The 18,238-nt window shown below is 36.4% G+C and overlaps 1 protein-coding gene across 1 annotated transcript in view; it reads right to left on the reverse strand.

The window, feature by feature from the left end:
- The window catches only part of ACSS3 (acyl-CoA synthetase short chain family member 3), a 153,698-nt gene that overhangs the window by 7,295 nt on the left and 128,165 nt on the right, over positions 1–18,238 (reverse strand). The window contains exons 12-13 of the mRNA XM_059402403.1: positions 13,448–13,529; positions 11,149–11,271 (exon numbers count right to left, since the gene is read on the reverse strand). Of these exons, the coding sequence (XP_059258386.1) occupies positions 11,149–11,271; positions 13,448–13,529 (205 nt within the window). The remainder of the gene's footprint in view (positions 1–11,148; positions 11,272–13,447; positions 13,530–18,238) is intronic.

Raw genomic sequence — 18,238 nt, forward strand, 5'->3', positions numbered from 1 at the left:
TGTATAAATATAGATAAGAGGGGAATACAGATTACAGGGTAATAGGCCTGGGAAATGCCTGTCATTTGTTGTTTCTGAGATACTGTCATTTTTTTTTAAACCAAAACTTTTATAATACTCAAATTAAAACTTTACAAGTGGGCTAAAAACTAAACATGTATTAAATGCATGTGCCACAATAGTACCATGTGCCCCACAAAGAAAAATAATTTGATCTTTCTGAGAAACAAGTCATATTGAAAATTAATCATAGAATGAAAAACCTCTATTTCCTAGATCGTTTTTTTTCTCTAAAATTAAATATTTTAAAATAGTTTTTGATTTGTAGTTCATTTTAGTATTAAACATTATATTAATAGATTTTAAACTGCCATTCTAGTTCTTCGTTTATCATATTGGACAGTAGGTGTCTCAAGTAACAGAATAAGATATCAATAAAATACCTTTTAAATCAGTTAAAATTGCAAGCACATATGACAATTTATATTTGATGAAAAACATATAAACAAAAGTATATACACTAAACACAATAGAATGGTTGGGGAAGAATGAAGAATAAGAGTAAGAGGTAACAATAAAGGAATGGATCAATTAAAAAATGAAAAAAACAAGAGGGTGTTTTTTTTAATATACTATATATTAAGGAGCATAATTAACAATCTTCTCTATCATGGGTTCACAAAATATTAATTTATTTGCATTTTAGCTTATTTTAGGGGCAGTGGTTCCATTTGGATGCAAATTATAATAACCAAAAGAGCTTTTAAAAAATGCCTACACTTGGACTCAATCCCTTGATATTCTGGATTAAGTGTTGGGTGGAAATTAGGCATATGTATTTTTTTGTGATTAAACATTGCAAAATGAACACATCTGTGTATTTAATCCAAGAAATTGAGTATTACCAGCATCCCAGATGATCTTCTCATTTGGACAGTTGCACTCGTAAGAGATCCAGATGTGATTCTAATGTTTATGCAAGGTTGAGGTCCATCCTCATAGTTCATCCTCAGGCTGATGCCTTCTTGTCTTACGGTATTATATCTCTCACATTTTGTGCTTAATATATAATATTCCAAGCATCATTTTTTCATAGTGGGTAGCGCTGATTTGTAAACCTTCCTTGTCCTTATATCTTTAAAATTTATTTTGTTAAATTTGATTGATAGATTAACTATATAATTATTATTTAAAATCATTTCCCACTCAAATTTGATAGCATTTTCCTCTGTCTTTTAAAATTTTTAATTTAAATTCAGTTAATTAACATATAGTATATTATTAATTTCAGAGGTAGGGTTCAGTGTTTCTTCAGTTTTATATAATACCTACTGCTCATTACCTCACAAGCCCTCCTTAATGTCCATCACCCAGTCACCCTATCCCCCAAGCCCCCTCCACTCCTTAGTTTGTTTCCTATGATTAAGAGTCTCTTGTGGTTCATCTCCCTCTCTGATTTCATCTTTTTTATTTTTCCCTCTTCCCCTATGATTCTACGTTTTTGTTTCTTAAACTCCACATTTGAAAGACATCATATAATTGTCTTTCTCTGACTTATTTTGCTTACCCTCTAGTTCCATCCACATTACACCAAATGGCAAGATTTCATTTTTTTGATGGCTCAAAAGTATTTCATTGTGTGCATATAAAAATGGATAATATATATTTATATATATTATAATGTATATAATGTATAATATATATTATATATAAAATGGGTATATATATCCATATATATATTATGGATAAATAAAATGTGTGTGTGTATATATATATATACATATATATATATGAATGGATAAAGAAGATGTACATATATACATAGGCAGGTCTTCTTTATCCATTCATCTGTTGATGGACATCTGGGTTCTTTCCATAGTTTGGCTATTGTGGACATTGCTGCTATAAACGTTGCGTTGTAGGTGCCCCTTCGGATCACTACATTTGTATCCTTGGGGAGGTACCTAGTAGTGCAATTTCTGGGTCTAAGGGTAGCTCTATTTTCAACTTTTTTTTTTTTAATATTTTATTTATTTATTTGACAGACAGAGATCACAAGTAGGCAGAGAGGCAGGCAGAGAGGGAGGAGGAAGCAGGCTCCCTGCTGAGCAGAGAGCCCGATGCGGGGCTGGATCTCAGGACCCGGGGATCATGATCTGAGCTGAAGGCAGAGGCTTTAACCCACTGAGCCACCCAGGCGCCCCTATTTTCAACTTTTTGAGGAACCTCCATATTGTTTTCCAGAGTGACTTTACCAGTTTGCATTCCCACCAACAGTGTAAGAAGGTTTCCCTTTCTCTGTATCCTCGCCAACATCTGTCATTTCCTGACTTGTTAATTTTAGCTATTCTGTAACTGGTGTGAGATGGTATCTTACTGTGGTTTTGATTTGTATTTCCCTGATGCCAAGTAATGTTGAGCATTTTTTCATGTGTCTGTTGGCCATATGGGTGTCTTCTTTGGAGAAGTGTCTGTTCATGTCTTCTGCCCTTATCTTGATTTAATTATTATTCTTTGGGTGTTGAGTTTGATAAATTCTTTATAGATTTTGATATTAGCCCTTTATCTGATATGTCATTTGCAAATATCTTCTCCCATTCTGTTGGTTGTCTTTTGGTTTTGTCGACTGTTTCCTTTGCTGTGCAAAAGATTTTGATCTTGATGAAGTCCATTCTTTCATTTTTGTCTTTGTTTGTTTCCCTTGCCTTTGGAGACGTGTCTAGCAAGAAGTTGCTGTGACCGAGGTCAAAGAAGTTGCTGCCTGTGTTCTCCTCCTGGATTTTGACGGATTCCTGTATCACATTTAGGTTGTTCATCCATTTTGAGTCGATTTTTGTGTATGCTGTAAGGAAATGGTCCAGTTTCATTCTTCTGCATGTGGCTGTCCAATGTCCCAACACATTTGTTAAAGAGACCTTTTTTCCATTAGATATTCTTTCTTGCTTTGTTGAAAACTCAGTTGATCATAGAGTTGAGGGTCCATTTCTGGGTTTTGCATTCTGTTCCATTGATCTATGTGTCTGTTTTTGTGTCAGTATCAGACTGTCTTGATGATTACAATTTTGTAATAGAGCTTGAAGGGGGTACTATCATTTTTGTGTAAATTTTAATGGATTTGAAAGATTCTATGACTTTAGCAGTTAAATTACAAAGATTTTCAATTATGCTTTTAATTGTAGAAGTATTAGTTTAAATCAAGCACCTTCAGAGGTGCAAGGATCCAGTATTTGGTAGGAGATTGCCTCTGCAGTGGGAAGAATAATACTTCTTCATTCCCTCTGATATTGGAGTCATCTAGGAAACTGTTAGTTTCCACATTATCATCAATATCTATATTTATACTTAGGAAAATATTCAGCAATCTTACAACTATTTAAAGCCAATAGTCATTTAATGCTGGGTAGAACTGAAATTACATGGCATCTTTGCTGAATACATACTTTATGGAAATATATTCAATCCTGAAGAAATCACTCCTAAAAATAGCAAACAAAATAGCTAACTTAGAAAACAAACAGTGAAACTTTGGTTCAAATAACCTTCCAAAGGGCAAATTGCAATGAACACAGCTCTAGGATTTAAGTGCAGTAATTTAACAGCAGATTTCCAAGTTCCCAAGGATACTAGTAGGATTATTTAACAAAATGAAACTTAAGCTACAAGTGAAAGAATGAAACCAGGGAGCCTAATTTGTTCCCTGGAGGTGTCTCCACATGAAACCTGCCCACTACAGTGAAAGAGAACCAAGCAAGAAGGACCACATTAGCTCCTAGTAATTTTGGCTCCTAAGACCTGAAATAGCAGATTTCACACCCACTTTTCCTAAGGACATTTTGAACTTCCACTGGAGCATCCTAAGTGTCTATCTAGATGCCAGGCTCTCAAACATTAATCAACTTTTCAAATAGATATGATTATTACTTAATAGTTACAGATGGCCCTTACATGTATTGAGATTTGCAAGGATAAGATCCTCTTAAATTTATAAAAGCTATTCTAGAACTCTATTTTCTTATGATGCGAACAGAAAAGAACGTAGTTTCCTGAAATGTTTTTAATGTAGTAATTTTAATAGAATTTGTTTGATTTAGTCTTATATAAAGTAATGCACATGTCATATTTTACTTTAAGAAACTGGAAAGACACTATTTTCACTATATATAAAAGCAACATTCAGTCTATTTTTAATTATTGCAAATGAGAGTCCCACGAATTAAGACCCTCCAATCCTATTTCAAAAACCCAAATTGGAATCTGGAATTCAGAATTGACAATTGAGAATCCTAGGGAGAGTCCCGGAGATCATTTACAAATAAAGTAAGGTTTGGGTACTTTTAATAAATGTTGGTTCTGTCATCAATAAAAATAATAAAAATATGTATGTAAAAATGTACACATTAATAATCAATGTTAAGCAATTTTGCTAAGAGGTGAGAAAAATCCAGTAAAGAATGTTAGTTCAAAACTTTCTAATAGATGCCAACATAAAGAAGACAAACTTGATATGAACTGAGGTATTAACTTCCTTATTAGACATACATTTACAGTAGAGTTCATCATTTAATTTAATCATTTAATTCATATAAAGGGAGACGTTCACATCAAGAAGGCTGATGGGTGATTCTGTGCTATAAGTACTCCAAGACCCAGTGACAAAATTCCTGTTGGAAACCATTGATTCTAGCATGCTTTTCTTTTTTTCCCCAATTTTGTCATTTTACTGCCTACCTTCTGTCTGTCTCATTCTCTGATTACATACAATGAGAAGGATGTCAGTGGAAACATATTAAAGCATATATTTAAATAGGTTGATACTTCTCTTTTTTGTTCTAAAAATAAGAGAGAACCAAGAACTTTGACTGATAATAAAAGCTTTGCATATGTAATCTCCATATTTTGATTAGCTGACTCTGCCAGAAATGCAGGTGGAATATTAGAGGTAATCTCTTACAGGCAAGAAATTAAAAGTTCATGCAACCAGAACCACCTTTTGCCAACACACCAAAACACATGAAGCGTGAATTTCAATTTCAGGTTATCACAAAATTCACAGTAGGTTAAAAATAAGATAATATTATAATAGCACACGAAGCCACTTACTCCAAAATATTACATAAAAATCTTTCCTTTTACTCAGCTTATATTACATTGTCACACACACAAAGCCGAGTGACGAGAGGCATTAAACTATTTTGTTTTCGCTGAAAATAAATGACTTTTAAAGAAGGTGACCATCTTCAGATTATAGGAAGGAGAACTCAGCTTTGATTCTGCATGCTCTGATCCCATGGAATTATTTTTAAACATTTGTCTTTCATTTAAACTTTGTTCTACTCCATTTAAACTTATTCTGGGTTTGGTTCTGAAAATGATGGAATAAATAGGTTCCATCTTAGCACGTTTACTAATTGCAATGAAAAACTCTGGGCTAAAAAAACAGATCAGATGACTCTATTAAAATTATAAGAACTTGAGACACAACCTCCTTTTTCGATTTGTTTCTTTGGAGGTTTTGGGTTTTGTTATCATTATGGTTTGTTTCTTTGTTTTGCCCCCTATATATTCTGGCCCGGGTACTAGAGCAGCCCAAAAGGTGAACTGCCGATAAGTGCGGACAGACAGAAAAGCCCAAAGAAATGTCTGCCTCTACTGAAGCCCAGGGAAAGGAGCAGAGGATCTGGGAAACAATCCTTTTCAATCTACCTCCCTATTCGATGAACACCCACAGAGAAGCAGTTCCCTTCTTCCTTCCTATAGAGCTGTAGAAACCTTGTTGACTCTCCGCACCCTACTCCAAGTGAATGCCAGCAAAAGAGCTGGGTCCTTCCTCTTCTCCACTACTGGTGTGCAGCCTGTGGGAGGGAACCCTTGAGGGATGCCAGCCCCAAACACATGCACACACCCTGGGAGCCTAGAAAGATTCAGAGTCATTTGTGACACCCTCACCCCCACTCTACCTCCCAAGAACAGCTATTCAGTCCCTGAGGAGATCCCTGGTAACTTGCTCTGCTCTACACTAAGCAAGTGCTACCAAGAGACAGTCTCATCCTCTGCCCAGGGATGCTGTGAACGTAGAATATGGAGTATTGACCCTTGATAAGAGCACAGGGAATACAGCCCTGACTTTTTACCCAAAATAGCAGCAATGGGGAACCTTGGAAATCAGAAAGTGATGAGTAGGTTATGGAAAGGAAGGAGTTGGAGAAAGGGATACTTAAAATCTATGTATGAAGTCCTGAGCCTACCCCATGCACCCCAGACATGGTGCATGCAGGAATCCAACCAGATTCAGCACAGTGTAGATTCTGAACACTTAATTCAAGTTTCAGGTTGGCCTCTGAGAGAGAAACAAGTGAGATGCACCAAAATAGCACTGCAAAGAGTGAAAATCAAATGGACATTGGAACCACAGTCCACAGAAAGTGAGCAGGGACAGGTGGTCTGTTCTTAACTAAAATAAGTCATCACAACAACACAAATCCACGTGATTTCAACAGGATCCAGAATCTCATAATGCCATATTCAAAATGTCTAGGATAAAAATATAAAATTACAGGACATAAGAGGAATCAGGAAAACCTAAACCTCTCTTAAAAAAAAAAAAATCGGGTCATGCTCCCTATGAGTCAAGAGATGCCAATGCCAAGATGACCCAAATATTAGAATGATCACACAAAAATTTTAATGCAGCTATTATAATGGTGGCAGGGGATAAAACTTTCCTGGACTCCTCATTGCTCCTACAAAAACCCCTAGCCCGAGAATCTTCAAATACCATGAGAATCTGATCTATAGCTGTTTGTCGGGTTAATGGCTCTGATCTGAAAGGATAATAAAACTTTACTAATTTCCCTGAGAAGGCAAAATTATCAAAGTCTGGAGGAGACTAGATCTCTAGGTTAAACTCACACTGTGCAGGGGAAACCGGCTGAGTACCCTCCTAGGTATTTACATGTCAAGAAATGATGAAGCCTTAGAACTTGGAAACATTTCGAAGTTGTAAGAGTTGAGCCACACAGGGCTATTTGGCTCCTGGAGATTTTATTTACATATCAAAGAGTTGAGTTTGGAATAAGGCCTTACATTTGGAAGGAGACCTTCTAATGGGGGGTGGAAGGTCAATGTCTCCTTGGCCCTTTACAAGCCCACAAAAATTATCTTCCTCATCTCTCTTCTAGGAACTGTCTGGCTGGAACTTCTGTAGTACCTGAGGCTAGAACATAAAACAGCAATGACACACTTATTATCAAGAAATCTGTCTTTGACCCTAACACCTCATTTGCACATTCAGCATAAAATTAACAAAGATGGGGGCGCCTGGGTGGCTCAGTGGGTTAAAGCCTCTGCCTTTGGCTTGGGTCATGATCCCAGGGTCCTGGGAATCTCTGCTCAGCGGGGAGTCTGCTTCCCTTCCTCTCTCTCTGCCTGCCTATCTGCCTATTTGTGATCTCTGTCTGTCAAATAAATAAATAAAATCTTAAAAAAAATTTTTTTTAAAGTTAACAAAGATGAATACTAAAAACCCAACAATAGCCATGGTGCCAGAAGAATGGGCAAACATTCTTGGAATGAAAGGGAGCACAATTTTCAGTAAAGAAACAGAAGCTACAAAAAAGAATGAAATGACTTAAAAGAAGGGAGATAGGGGTCTAGGAGAGGAGTGAAAAAAGTAAAAAAGAAAACTAATAAACTGATAGGCATAAATATAAATTTATGAATAATTTATTTAAATGTAAATGGTCTAAAAACATCAGTTAAAAGATATAGACTGCAGACTGGATAAAAATAAAAGTAAGACCCAACTGTATGCACAGTAAGTCCACAGAAAGCATAATGATCGAGGTGGATCTCTACAGATTCATAATGATCCCTAATGATCCAGATGAAAGGGCAGCAAAAGGTAAGTGACACAAACACTATTCAAAAAAGATGAAATGGCTATGTGATTACCACACATAACCAACTTCAGAACAAAGAAAGTTACTATAGATGTTTAAAAAAAATCAATACATAAAAACATTGCAACCAAGTAAGGTTTATCCCAGTGACATAAGACTAAAGAGTTGGAAATAAATTAATGCAATTCATGTATTAAAAAAGCAGAAAAAGCATTTGGCAAAATCCAGTGTTCATTCAAGACTCTTAAAAAAATCTCATCAAAATAGGAACAAATGAATCTTAACTTGATAAAGTTTATCTACAGAAATACCTTCATTTCATTAAGAATGAAACATCATTCTTAATGGTAAGGTATTAAATGTTTTTAACCTAAGATCAGAAAGAAGACAAGGGTGTCTGCTCTCACCACTGTTATTCCATGTCACACTGGAAGTTTTAGCCAGTCCAAGAAGGCAAGAAAAAGGAATAAAAGGCATTTAGACTGAAAAGAAAGCAATAAAACTATCTCTATTCACAGACAACAAGATTTTCTACATAGGAACTCTCAAAAATCTACAAAAAAAATGCATGATCAGTTCAGGGAATTGAATAGCATTTCTATCCACTAGCAGTGAAAATTTAGAAACTAAAACTTCAGAAAAGATTATATTTATAGTAGCTTAAAAATTAAATACTTAGGTGTAAATCTGTATACTAAAAAGTATAAGATGTCAATGGAACATATTCAAAAAGACCTAAAGAGGGGTGCTTGGGTGGCTCAGTCTGTTAAGCATTTCCCTTCAGCTCAGGTCATGATCCCAAGGTCCTGGGATCAAGCCCCGCATAAGGCTCCCAGTTCAGTGGGGTGTCTGCTCCTCCCTCACCCTTTCCATCTGTGCATATGGTCTTTCTCTTTCCCTCTTCCTCTCTCAGATAAATAAATAAATAAATAAATAAATAAATAAATAAATAAATCTTTTACAAAAAGACCTTAAGGAGTGGAGGCACATATAAAATTCTTGGATTAGAAATTTCCATATGGATCAGATATCAGTTTTTCCCAAAAGAATCTATGATTTAATACAGTCGTAATAAAAATCCGCTGTAACTACAAAAGGTTCATTCTGAAATATATGTGGAAAAGTAAAGAAATTAGAACATCCAAAACAGTTTTGAAAAAGAAGAGCAAATGTGAATACTATTCAACTTTAAGGCATTCCAAAGCTATAGTATCAAGACAGAATAGTATTGGTAAAAAGATAAACACATAAAATAATGAAATAGAAGAGATACTCTGGAAATACACTCAAATACTATCAGCTGATTGGACAAAGGTGCAAAAGCAATTCAAAGGAGAAATGCAGTCTTTGCAATAATTGAATCTTGGAACCATTGACATCCATATTAAAAAATAATTATAATCCTCAACCTACATTTGTATCATACACACACACGAAAACTCAAAATGTAAATGTAAACTGATACAAAATACAAAATAATAAAGCAAATGTAAAACATGAAACTATAAAACTCTAAGGTCAAAACAAAGGAGAAATATTTATGATCTTGGGTGAGGAAAGAGTTCTAAGATATAATGCCAAAATTATGATCTGTCAAAGAAAAAAAAATCAGTGAATTTGACCTCATCAATATGAAAAATACTTCTGCTCTGTAAGGACACTTTGAAGAGAACAAAAAGACTAGCCACGGACTGAAAGACAGTATTTGCAAATCATGTATTAGATAAAGGACTCTCAAAACTGAACAATAGGAAAACAACCTACATTTTAAAAAATGGGCAGAACATTTTTTAAAATATTTTCTTTATTTGTGAGGGAAAGAGAGAGAGAGAGAGTGAGCGTGTACAAGCAGGGTGGAGTGGCAGGCAGAGGGATAAACAGGTTCCCCACTGAGCAGGGACCCCAATGGGGGACTCAATCCCAGGACCCAGGGATCATGACCTGAGCTGGAGGCAGACACTTAACCCCCTGAGCCACTCAGGTGCCCCTTGCATTTCAACAGGTATCTTATCAAAGAAGATATGTGGATGAAAAATAAGCATGTCAAAAGATGCCCAACATCATTAAGGCATTATGGAAAAGTAAAAGTAATGACATACGATTACACATCTAATAGAATGGTTTAAATAAAGAATAATGATAATGCCAAGTATAGATGAAGATGGGAAGAAACAGAAATACTCAAACACTGCTGGTGAGAATGTAAAATTGTGTAGCCATTCAGAAAAGAGTTTGACAGTTTCTTATAAACTTAAACATACACTCACCACATAACTAAGTCAACTCACGATAGGTACTTATCCTGGAAAAAAAAAAAAAAAAAACTAATCTTGCCCCAAAACACATACATGAATGTATATATTATTTAAAATTGTTTCAAACTAGAAACAATTCAAATATCCTTCAGTGAATGAATGGATACAGAAACTGGCTAGTACATCTACAAATGAAAATACTAAAAGCAGTATGAACAAATCATGATACACACAAAAACTTGGATACATCTCGAATGTATTTTTCTAAATGAAATAACCCAGTCTCCAAATATTATGTAACTGTATAAGTCCATTTTATGACATTCTAGAGAAGCAAAAACATAGAAACAGAAAAATCAGTAGTCACCAGGGATGGGGAGGGTCAGAATACGAAGGTCAATGTTAAAAGAGAATTCTTCAGCAGTGTTGACATTTTTGTGTATCCTACCTGTGGTGAAGGTTCCAAGAATCTATACAAGTATAAAAACTCATAGTATTGTACAACAATCAAGTGGATTTTACACTATGTAAGTATACAAATTAAATACATAATATTAAAAAAAAAAACTTCTGGAGACATTGCGACAATGTATTTACATTGGAAGAAAATTCTTAGGATTTAAGAGTACAGTAAAATGTTTAAATCTCATACCAGTTAAAGATGGTATGCAAACCAGGTTATTAAGCAAGAGAAAATCAAGAAGCTAGAGGCAATCAAGTAGCAAGGATCAAGAAGCAAGAGTATATAAGCTCTCCTATAAATAACACATAAATGTAGCTTCTTAAAATTCCTCCCTACCACCTAGACAGAGATCAGGGAGTGTGGAGAACAGGAGGATTTACACGAGAGGAAGTGAGGTGAGACAGATATGAGAATAACCTAGCCTTTGCATCAAATGAAGGGTAATTTTCCAGGTACACTACTTAACCTCAATTACTGACTTCAGCTCTGTTCTCAATACCACCTGGAACAGAAAATCCATACTTATCTATACCTCTTCAATAGCACCTGCAGAAATCCTGTGACCCGCAACATTTATCACGTCATCAACTCGAGACATAACATATAAATAGCCTTCTTCGTCCATGTAACCAGCATCCATGGTGTCATAGTATCCCTGAAAATAAGAATCAATAATGTCTAATTAGCATGTATTGCTAGGTAATGCAATCATTTAAGTTTGGTATAATATAAAATGTGATAGAAATGGATTAATGGCATGCATTTAACTTTTCTTCATTCCTAGGCTATGGAATTAAACTCCTTTTGATTTTGATAACTTACTAGAATCTCTTTGCTCCACTAATAGCCAGGAATAAATTTAAGCATTCTTATATATATTTAAGTTAGATGTTTGAACTTAGAGTTGTGAAGGTTAGGAACTCAATTTTTTTTAATGGAGAAGTAACAGTTCAATATTTCCAACATACTTTGGTATTAGAAAGTACTTCTTTGATGGATTTCTTCTTTAATTATATTAATTTTTAAAACTTTTAAAGCTCTCTATAAATTATTACAAAATACAGCACTAGTTTATTAACATGAATTTGGATTAGACCCGAGCTTCCATGAAATGTAATAATAGGGATGAAATTTAATTTTTAATCAACTCAAAGTAGCAGCACATCTTCACTGGTCCAGAAATCACAACAGAATGAAGAATCAAGAAGAATAAGAAGTAGAACAAAATATTACTTCCAATGCTTTTCAGTTATCCTGACAGTTACGTTAACGAGCACGGGCTTTAGGAACAATTCAGATGAGTCACTATTTGAGCCTCTTATTCTGAGACTCAGGGTGCTCCTCTGTTACACAGGGTAGTGGGCTCTACCCTATAAGCTTCTCCGAAGCACAGATGAGATGGTGTATCTAAGGACAGCAGGCCCTGTCCCACCGTAAACCCTCAGTAACTGGCCGCTCTGACCGCCACTTCTGTTGGACAGAAAACCTGGAGTACAGTTACAGAGCATGGACCGTGGAACTGGACTTTATGAGCTCCATTTTGAGCTTCAACACTTCTAAACTCCAGGCAATTTACTCAACTTTTTTGAGCGGTGATTAAGCCCTTAGATGAGAAGTCTGAAGTCAGGGTAACAAGGCAAGACTATTTACAGAGGCACTCCACATAGGTTAACTGTAAACAAAGACTCTGAAGGAGCTTTCGGTAATAAAGGTGCCCGTGTTGAAACCACAGGCACACCTTCTTTGCCATTGTCAGGTGTTATTCATCACATCAGGACTCTGATGATTTAACCAGAGGCCCATTGGGCAGATAGACTGGACTGGCAGAGCTCAGCTCTGCTGACAAATCTTCCCAGCCACGGTCAGTCGGGGGCTGCTTTAACCTCAGCTGCTGAGGTCATTTAATTTCACGATCTCTTTCTAAAGGAAGCTCTTTTAAATCTTGTCATTGGTTGGCTTGACTAGGTCACCTGTCCTTCACTCAAAAATAATCAAGATAAAATGCTGAACAGGGAGACTTGTTTTTGTTTTTGTTTTTATATGAAATCCTAACCATTCTCTTATTTTTTTTTCTTTTCGCCTACTGCCTAATGGGAACCAAGAATCTCTTGGAAAGAAACAGAAGTCAAAGGACAGCAGCAATATGATGGCGGGACCTGACGTGTATCATCAGTAAAGCATTGTTATAAACACAAAACACATCACCATGATGTGGAGAAACAGGTAAATAACAAGACAAAAAGTAGAACACTTTTTGTCATCCAGGTGGCTGGAATTTGTGCTGTAGGAACACCATGTCTAGCATGTGTCTGTATTTTAAAATGGGAACTTAAAATAAAAAGCTAGGAGAACATTTAAGAACAAATGTCAAAAATAGGTAAAAGAATGGAAAAATACAACTGTGGGGAATCCAAATGAACTTTGCTCACATAACCAGCTGTAGAGAAGATTAAGGGGTTCTAGGGACAGGGTACAATTCTGAGCAGGTGCTCTCAGTCTATAGCAGGATTCAATGCAGGGAGGAATAGAGATAGTCCCCTAAAAGTCTTTAGCTTAATAAAAACTTTCCTGATATTGAGGGCTGCTAAATTTCAGGAAAATGTGCTAAGAAGAACAGAAATGTCTATGCCCAGAGACTGATAAAAAATAAATATAAAAATGATTTACTTTAATCATTGTGGTTTGGGCATTCTTGTTTCTGAGATCTGGAACTTGGTCCAGATAAACTTGAAAAGTTGTACTGTTATCTACGATGCCAGGACTAAGTGCTCAACTTAACAGGCAAGAAATACTTTGGAAGGTTTTTAAAAAATGTATAATAAAGTTCTTACAGGAAATTTCTCAAAGTATAAATGCTTGAATGCCTCCTGATTCTTCCAGAGTCCTGAAAAAGCCCCAGGCGGTAATGGCAACCTTATAGAAAAACAAAGCAGTTAGAATTATGATCAAAGTGGTAATAAAGATAGATTGAGTAGAATAATTTCTAGTGTGATGGATAATTGCAAGTCAATCCCACATTGAAATACAACCCTGAAACCTGCTGGACATATCATGTCTGACTAAGGCTGAAGTAGATGGCCATGCGTATCATTGAGGGATGACTACAGTTTCTGGAAAGGGCACAAAAGAAGCATAACATCTGCAAAAAGGAACCACAAATGCATCACCAAATTAATTTTTAGTACAAATATCCTTCTACCATAGGCAAATAATTTTTTTTAATTAAAAAAAAAATTTAAGTACCAAGCTCCCAACTGCCCCCTCTGCCCATCTCTGTGTGATGAAATGTTCCAATTCAACATTCCACAAACAATCTCATCTTCACAATCAATCTGCCTCAGGGAATTCTCTCTCTCTACGCCCTCTTGCATTCTTCCTTTTGAGGACCATCCCAATGTATGTGATTTCTCATTGGATGAACACATGGAAATACTGGAGAATATGAAATATAACCTATCATATGATCATTGTCTTTCTCTGATTGACTTGTTTCACTTAGCATAATGTCCACTGATTTGAGGAATTTGAGAAACAAGATAGAGGATCATGGGGAAAGGGAGGAAAAAAATGAAACAAGATGAAACCGGAGAGGGAGACAAACCATCAGAGACTCTGAATCTCAGGAGACAAACTGAGGGTTGCTGGAGGGGAGGGGGGCTGGGAGGGATGGAGTGGCTGGGGGATGGACACGGGGAAGGGCATGTGCTATGGTGAGTGCTGTGAATTGGGTAAGACTGATGATTCACAGACCTGTACCCCTAAAACAAATAATACATTGTATGTTAATAAAAAATAATAAATTTGTTGTTTAAAAATGATAAAATAAAATATAAGATAGGATGTGCCCTTCTTTTCAATCAATTTGCTCTTATATTTCTTGCTTTCCTCCATAATCTGGAACAAGTGTTCTACACCTGGCAGGGCTCCATCTTTGTCTGTCTGTCTGTACAGGTAAATGAACAAGTTCTCACACTGGTCCCCTGCAGGAGGTGTCCCCTAACGAAAATAACCACTCAGATTGTTTTCTGGACACAAGACCCTTTTAGATGCTTTAACGTTGGGAAATTGAGATATTGTGAAACTCAAGGAATTTCAAAAAACTTCCCTCTCCAGGCTCATGCCATAAAAAATACGAAGTGAGGTAACGACTTCACAGAACTGATGCTGAGAATACTGGAAACAAAGTAGACAGGCCACATGAGGCAATGTCACGCATCCCCTACCCCAATATTAGACCTTTGAGGCTCTGAATTGTATTCTCACATTCTGTCAGACAGAAAGTGCTGCTACAGGTGGGATCGGTGGCCCAGCTCCACATCCTGCCAGCCTCCCGGGAGGCCCTCCCCTTGAGAGGGTTTCATTTTGTACTATTTTACAATGGAGGAACAAATGCAACATCCGCATTTCTGGGCCTCATGTTGTTGCATAAAATGCGTATGAAAGCAGTTTGTAGGAGGCCTGGGTGGCTCAGTGGGTTAAAGCCTCTGCCTTCAGCTCAGGCCATGATCTCAGGGTCCTCTCTGCTCAGCTGGGAGCCTGCTCCCCGCCTCACCCCACCCCCTGCCTGCCTCTCTGCCTACTTATGATTTCTGTCTGTCAAATAAATAAATAAAATCTTAAAAAAAAAAAAAGGAAAGCAGTTTGTAAGGAGAACGACAGAGATTCTGCTGCTGTTACTCTCGCTGTTCATCACTAAGCCTGCACGTCAAGGCAGAGGCTGAAGATGGTCCCTTTGTGTCCTTGTAACTGACTTTGCTACATCAGTCTCAAGGCTCTATGTATATAATTTCACTTTGTCAGTTTGTTTTTATTGTTAATATTTTATAGACAAGCATAAATCATTCGTTATTAAACATGGAAATAAAATATGAATAGGACAGCCACCAAAATACACTCCATGCAGCAGTATTTTCAGGACGCTGAGGATAAAGAGAGAAGAGGACAGCAGGAAGGGGTGGTAGATGGTAAATCGAAGCCAGTCCAGGCCAGAAGTGATCATAGTAATGAGGGAAGCCGGCTATATGTAACATAAAAGAATTGACAAAAATCTCGGTGGACCTGGGTGCTGCTTACATATTAAATAAATAATTTTCAGTTGTTCCTCCCCTCCCAAATACATCCTGATATATAATCCTTTCTGTTGTTCATGGTGATAGTTTTAAACTATAAGAAAAATAAAAAGTAACTGTGATAATAAATGGCAACGGACACTCAGGCAACTTTGGGGACATCAGAGAGCGCTGGGGTCTGAGGCAAATTAGAACTCGGACACCAAGTCTAATGGGAGCACCTGTTCCTTAGCCCCATCTGATTGCTGGTATACAGAAATGCCCATCCAAATCCTGAAATACTTAACACTGCCCATACTAAAAACTGTGTATGTAGAAGGACATACTGTTAAATAAGCCTCTCTTTCATTTTATCTACCCCACATACAAATTTTGATCCCCAGCAACCTCCCACATTGCCTCCTCCCAGTAGAGACTCCTACGTATTTGCACTTATAATCCCAGAGAATTAGTACTTTGGGTACTGTAGGCAATCTGAGTTTCCTGGTGGCCTAGTATGCACCTGTGCACATGGATGGAGAGTGTAGCATTTTCTGGTGAGTGTTATTAGAGAGAAAAGGAATATTTTACACTTTCCAGAAGTTGGTTACATCTGCAACCTCTGTCCTTAAAAAGAAGATGCCTTGATAATTTAGGTTTTCTCTTACTTCCTGAGAGAACTATGATACCAACAATTACTAACAGATAGATTATATTCTTATAATTGATTAAAACTTAGACAATTAAATTGTATGTAGCCATCCTCCAAGGGAACACATTAACAAACTTTTAGCACATAGGCTTTTTCAGCTGTTGCACATTTTAAACACTTAAATTTTTTGAACAACAGGGACAGTAGGGATTTTTATACAATTTCTCACTCCTGCATCAATTTATATATACCTATAGACCTTGAGAATTAAAAACATAACAAGGATATGATACAGAGACAGTGCATAAAATGGAAGGAATAAATCAAGGCCCAATGTTATTCTTCTTTAAGGACCAAAGAAATAAGATGATTGAAAAAAAAAAAAGAAAGAAAATCAGATGTATGGGAACTAGGAAAAAACAATATTTTAGGAGCCACTACAGTAGAATTTTAATAATGACTGAATATTCAACAAGGTCATAGAAACACAGATTTTGTTTGAGAGTGATTCGTGAGAGGTCAAGGGACTTACCGATGAAGATATATTGAGTGTTCTCAGGATTGTCTGTGGAGCAGACAATAACAGGAGTGATTAAAAAGTAAACAGGAAGTAATTAAGTGGAGACAGGAAGTTAGACCACACTTTTTTTAAAGTTTGTGGGTGACTGGAAGGAAAGATACGTTATTGGTTTAAGGCAAAGAAGCAGGCCGATTTAAGATGGGAAAGATGTGACTAGAAGTAGCCAGTGAAGAGACTATGAAGTTAGAGAAGAAAACACCAGAGGAATTATGTTTTATTCATTCATTCATGTATGCATATGTGCATTAACTCATGTATTTATTTTCTCCATTCAATCAATATTTGTTGGATGCTTGATATTCCTCAGTCACCATGTTAGACATTGATGATATAAAGATATAAATTCCGGTCTCAGACACATGAAGGGCCTGGCATAATGTGTATTATAAGATACTTAGTATTTTTATGATACAGATGCAGAGAAAGACATCACGAATGATGTCTATTCCATTAAGTTAGTGCAATAATGTAAAGATGTTTGTCAGGCAAGTTTGATGGCAGCTCCTTAGACTCTGTACCAGCAGGAGCTCTTGGAAGGGAAAGTGTTATCCCTGAATCTAAGCCCACACCTAAAAGCCAAGGTGTGGATCTGCCGGAAACGGCATATGTGCCTCCCAATCATTTGTGAGATGTTCCAGAAAACTGCTTCAATATCCCCAAATCTCATTGAGGAACAGGCCGGAGAGCAAGATAAGAGATTGCAATCAGTAATTAGCAGGATAAAACGAGAAATACGATCTGTTCTTCACTAATAAAGCACAATATATTTTAAAAATTCAGATGTTGCAATTTCAATACTAGAAAGGGCGTCTAAAAAAAGATCCTTGAAAGATGCCATATAATGGTCCAAAAGAAAAGCAGGAACAGAGAAGAGAAGCAACAAGCTCCAGAAAAAAGTTATGTATATAAGACCTAGAGTAGATTTTTTTTTAAAAGAATTCCAAATTAACATTTTTCTTGTTGAATAGCCTAATGACTACCCTATTCCTTCTGGAATAATGGATGCCATGGTGCTCTTCTTCTGAAGTTACAGAAAAAGAAAACTGTTTTCCGTAGTTACAAAAACATAAAGATACGGTAGACTGACAGAAGGAGGGGAAGATTTGAAAATACCGAGACACAGGCTGGTTAGTCTCTGCACTCCTCCTTCAAAGCCAAGATAAAATGCTACTACTCTGTGATGATACCTTTCCCAACTCTTTCTTTCTTTCCTTTTTTTTTTAAATTTTTTTTAATAAACATACAATATATTTTTATCCCCAGGGGTACAGGTCTGTGAATCACCAGGTTTATACACTTCACAGCACTCACCATAGCACATACCCTCCTCAATGTCCATAAC

This window comes from Mustela nigripes, chromosome 6, assembly GCF_022355385.1.
Source record: "Mustela nigripes isolate SB6536 chromosome 6, MUSNIG.SB6536, whole genome shotgun sequence".
Classification (NCBI taxonomy): domain Eukaryota; kingdom Metazoa; phylum Chordata; class Mammalia; order Carnivora; family Mustelidae; genus Mustela; species Mustela nigripes.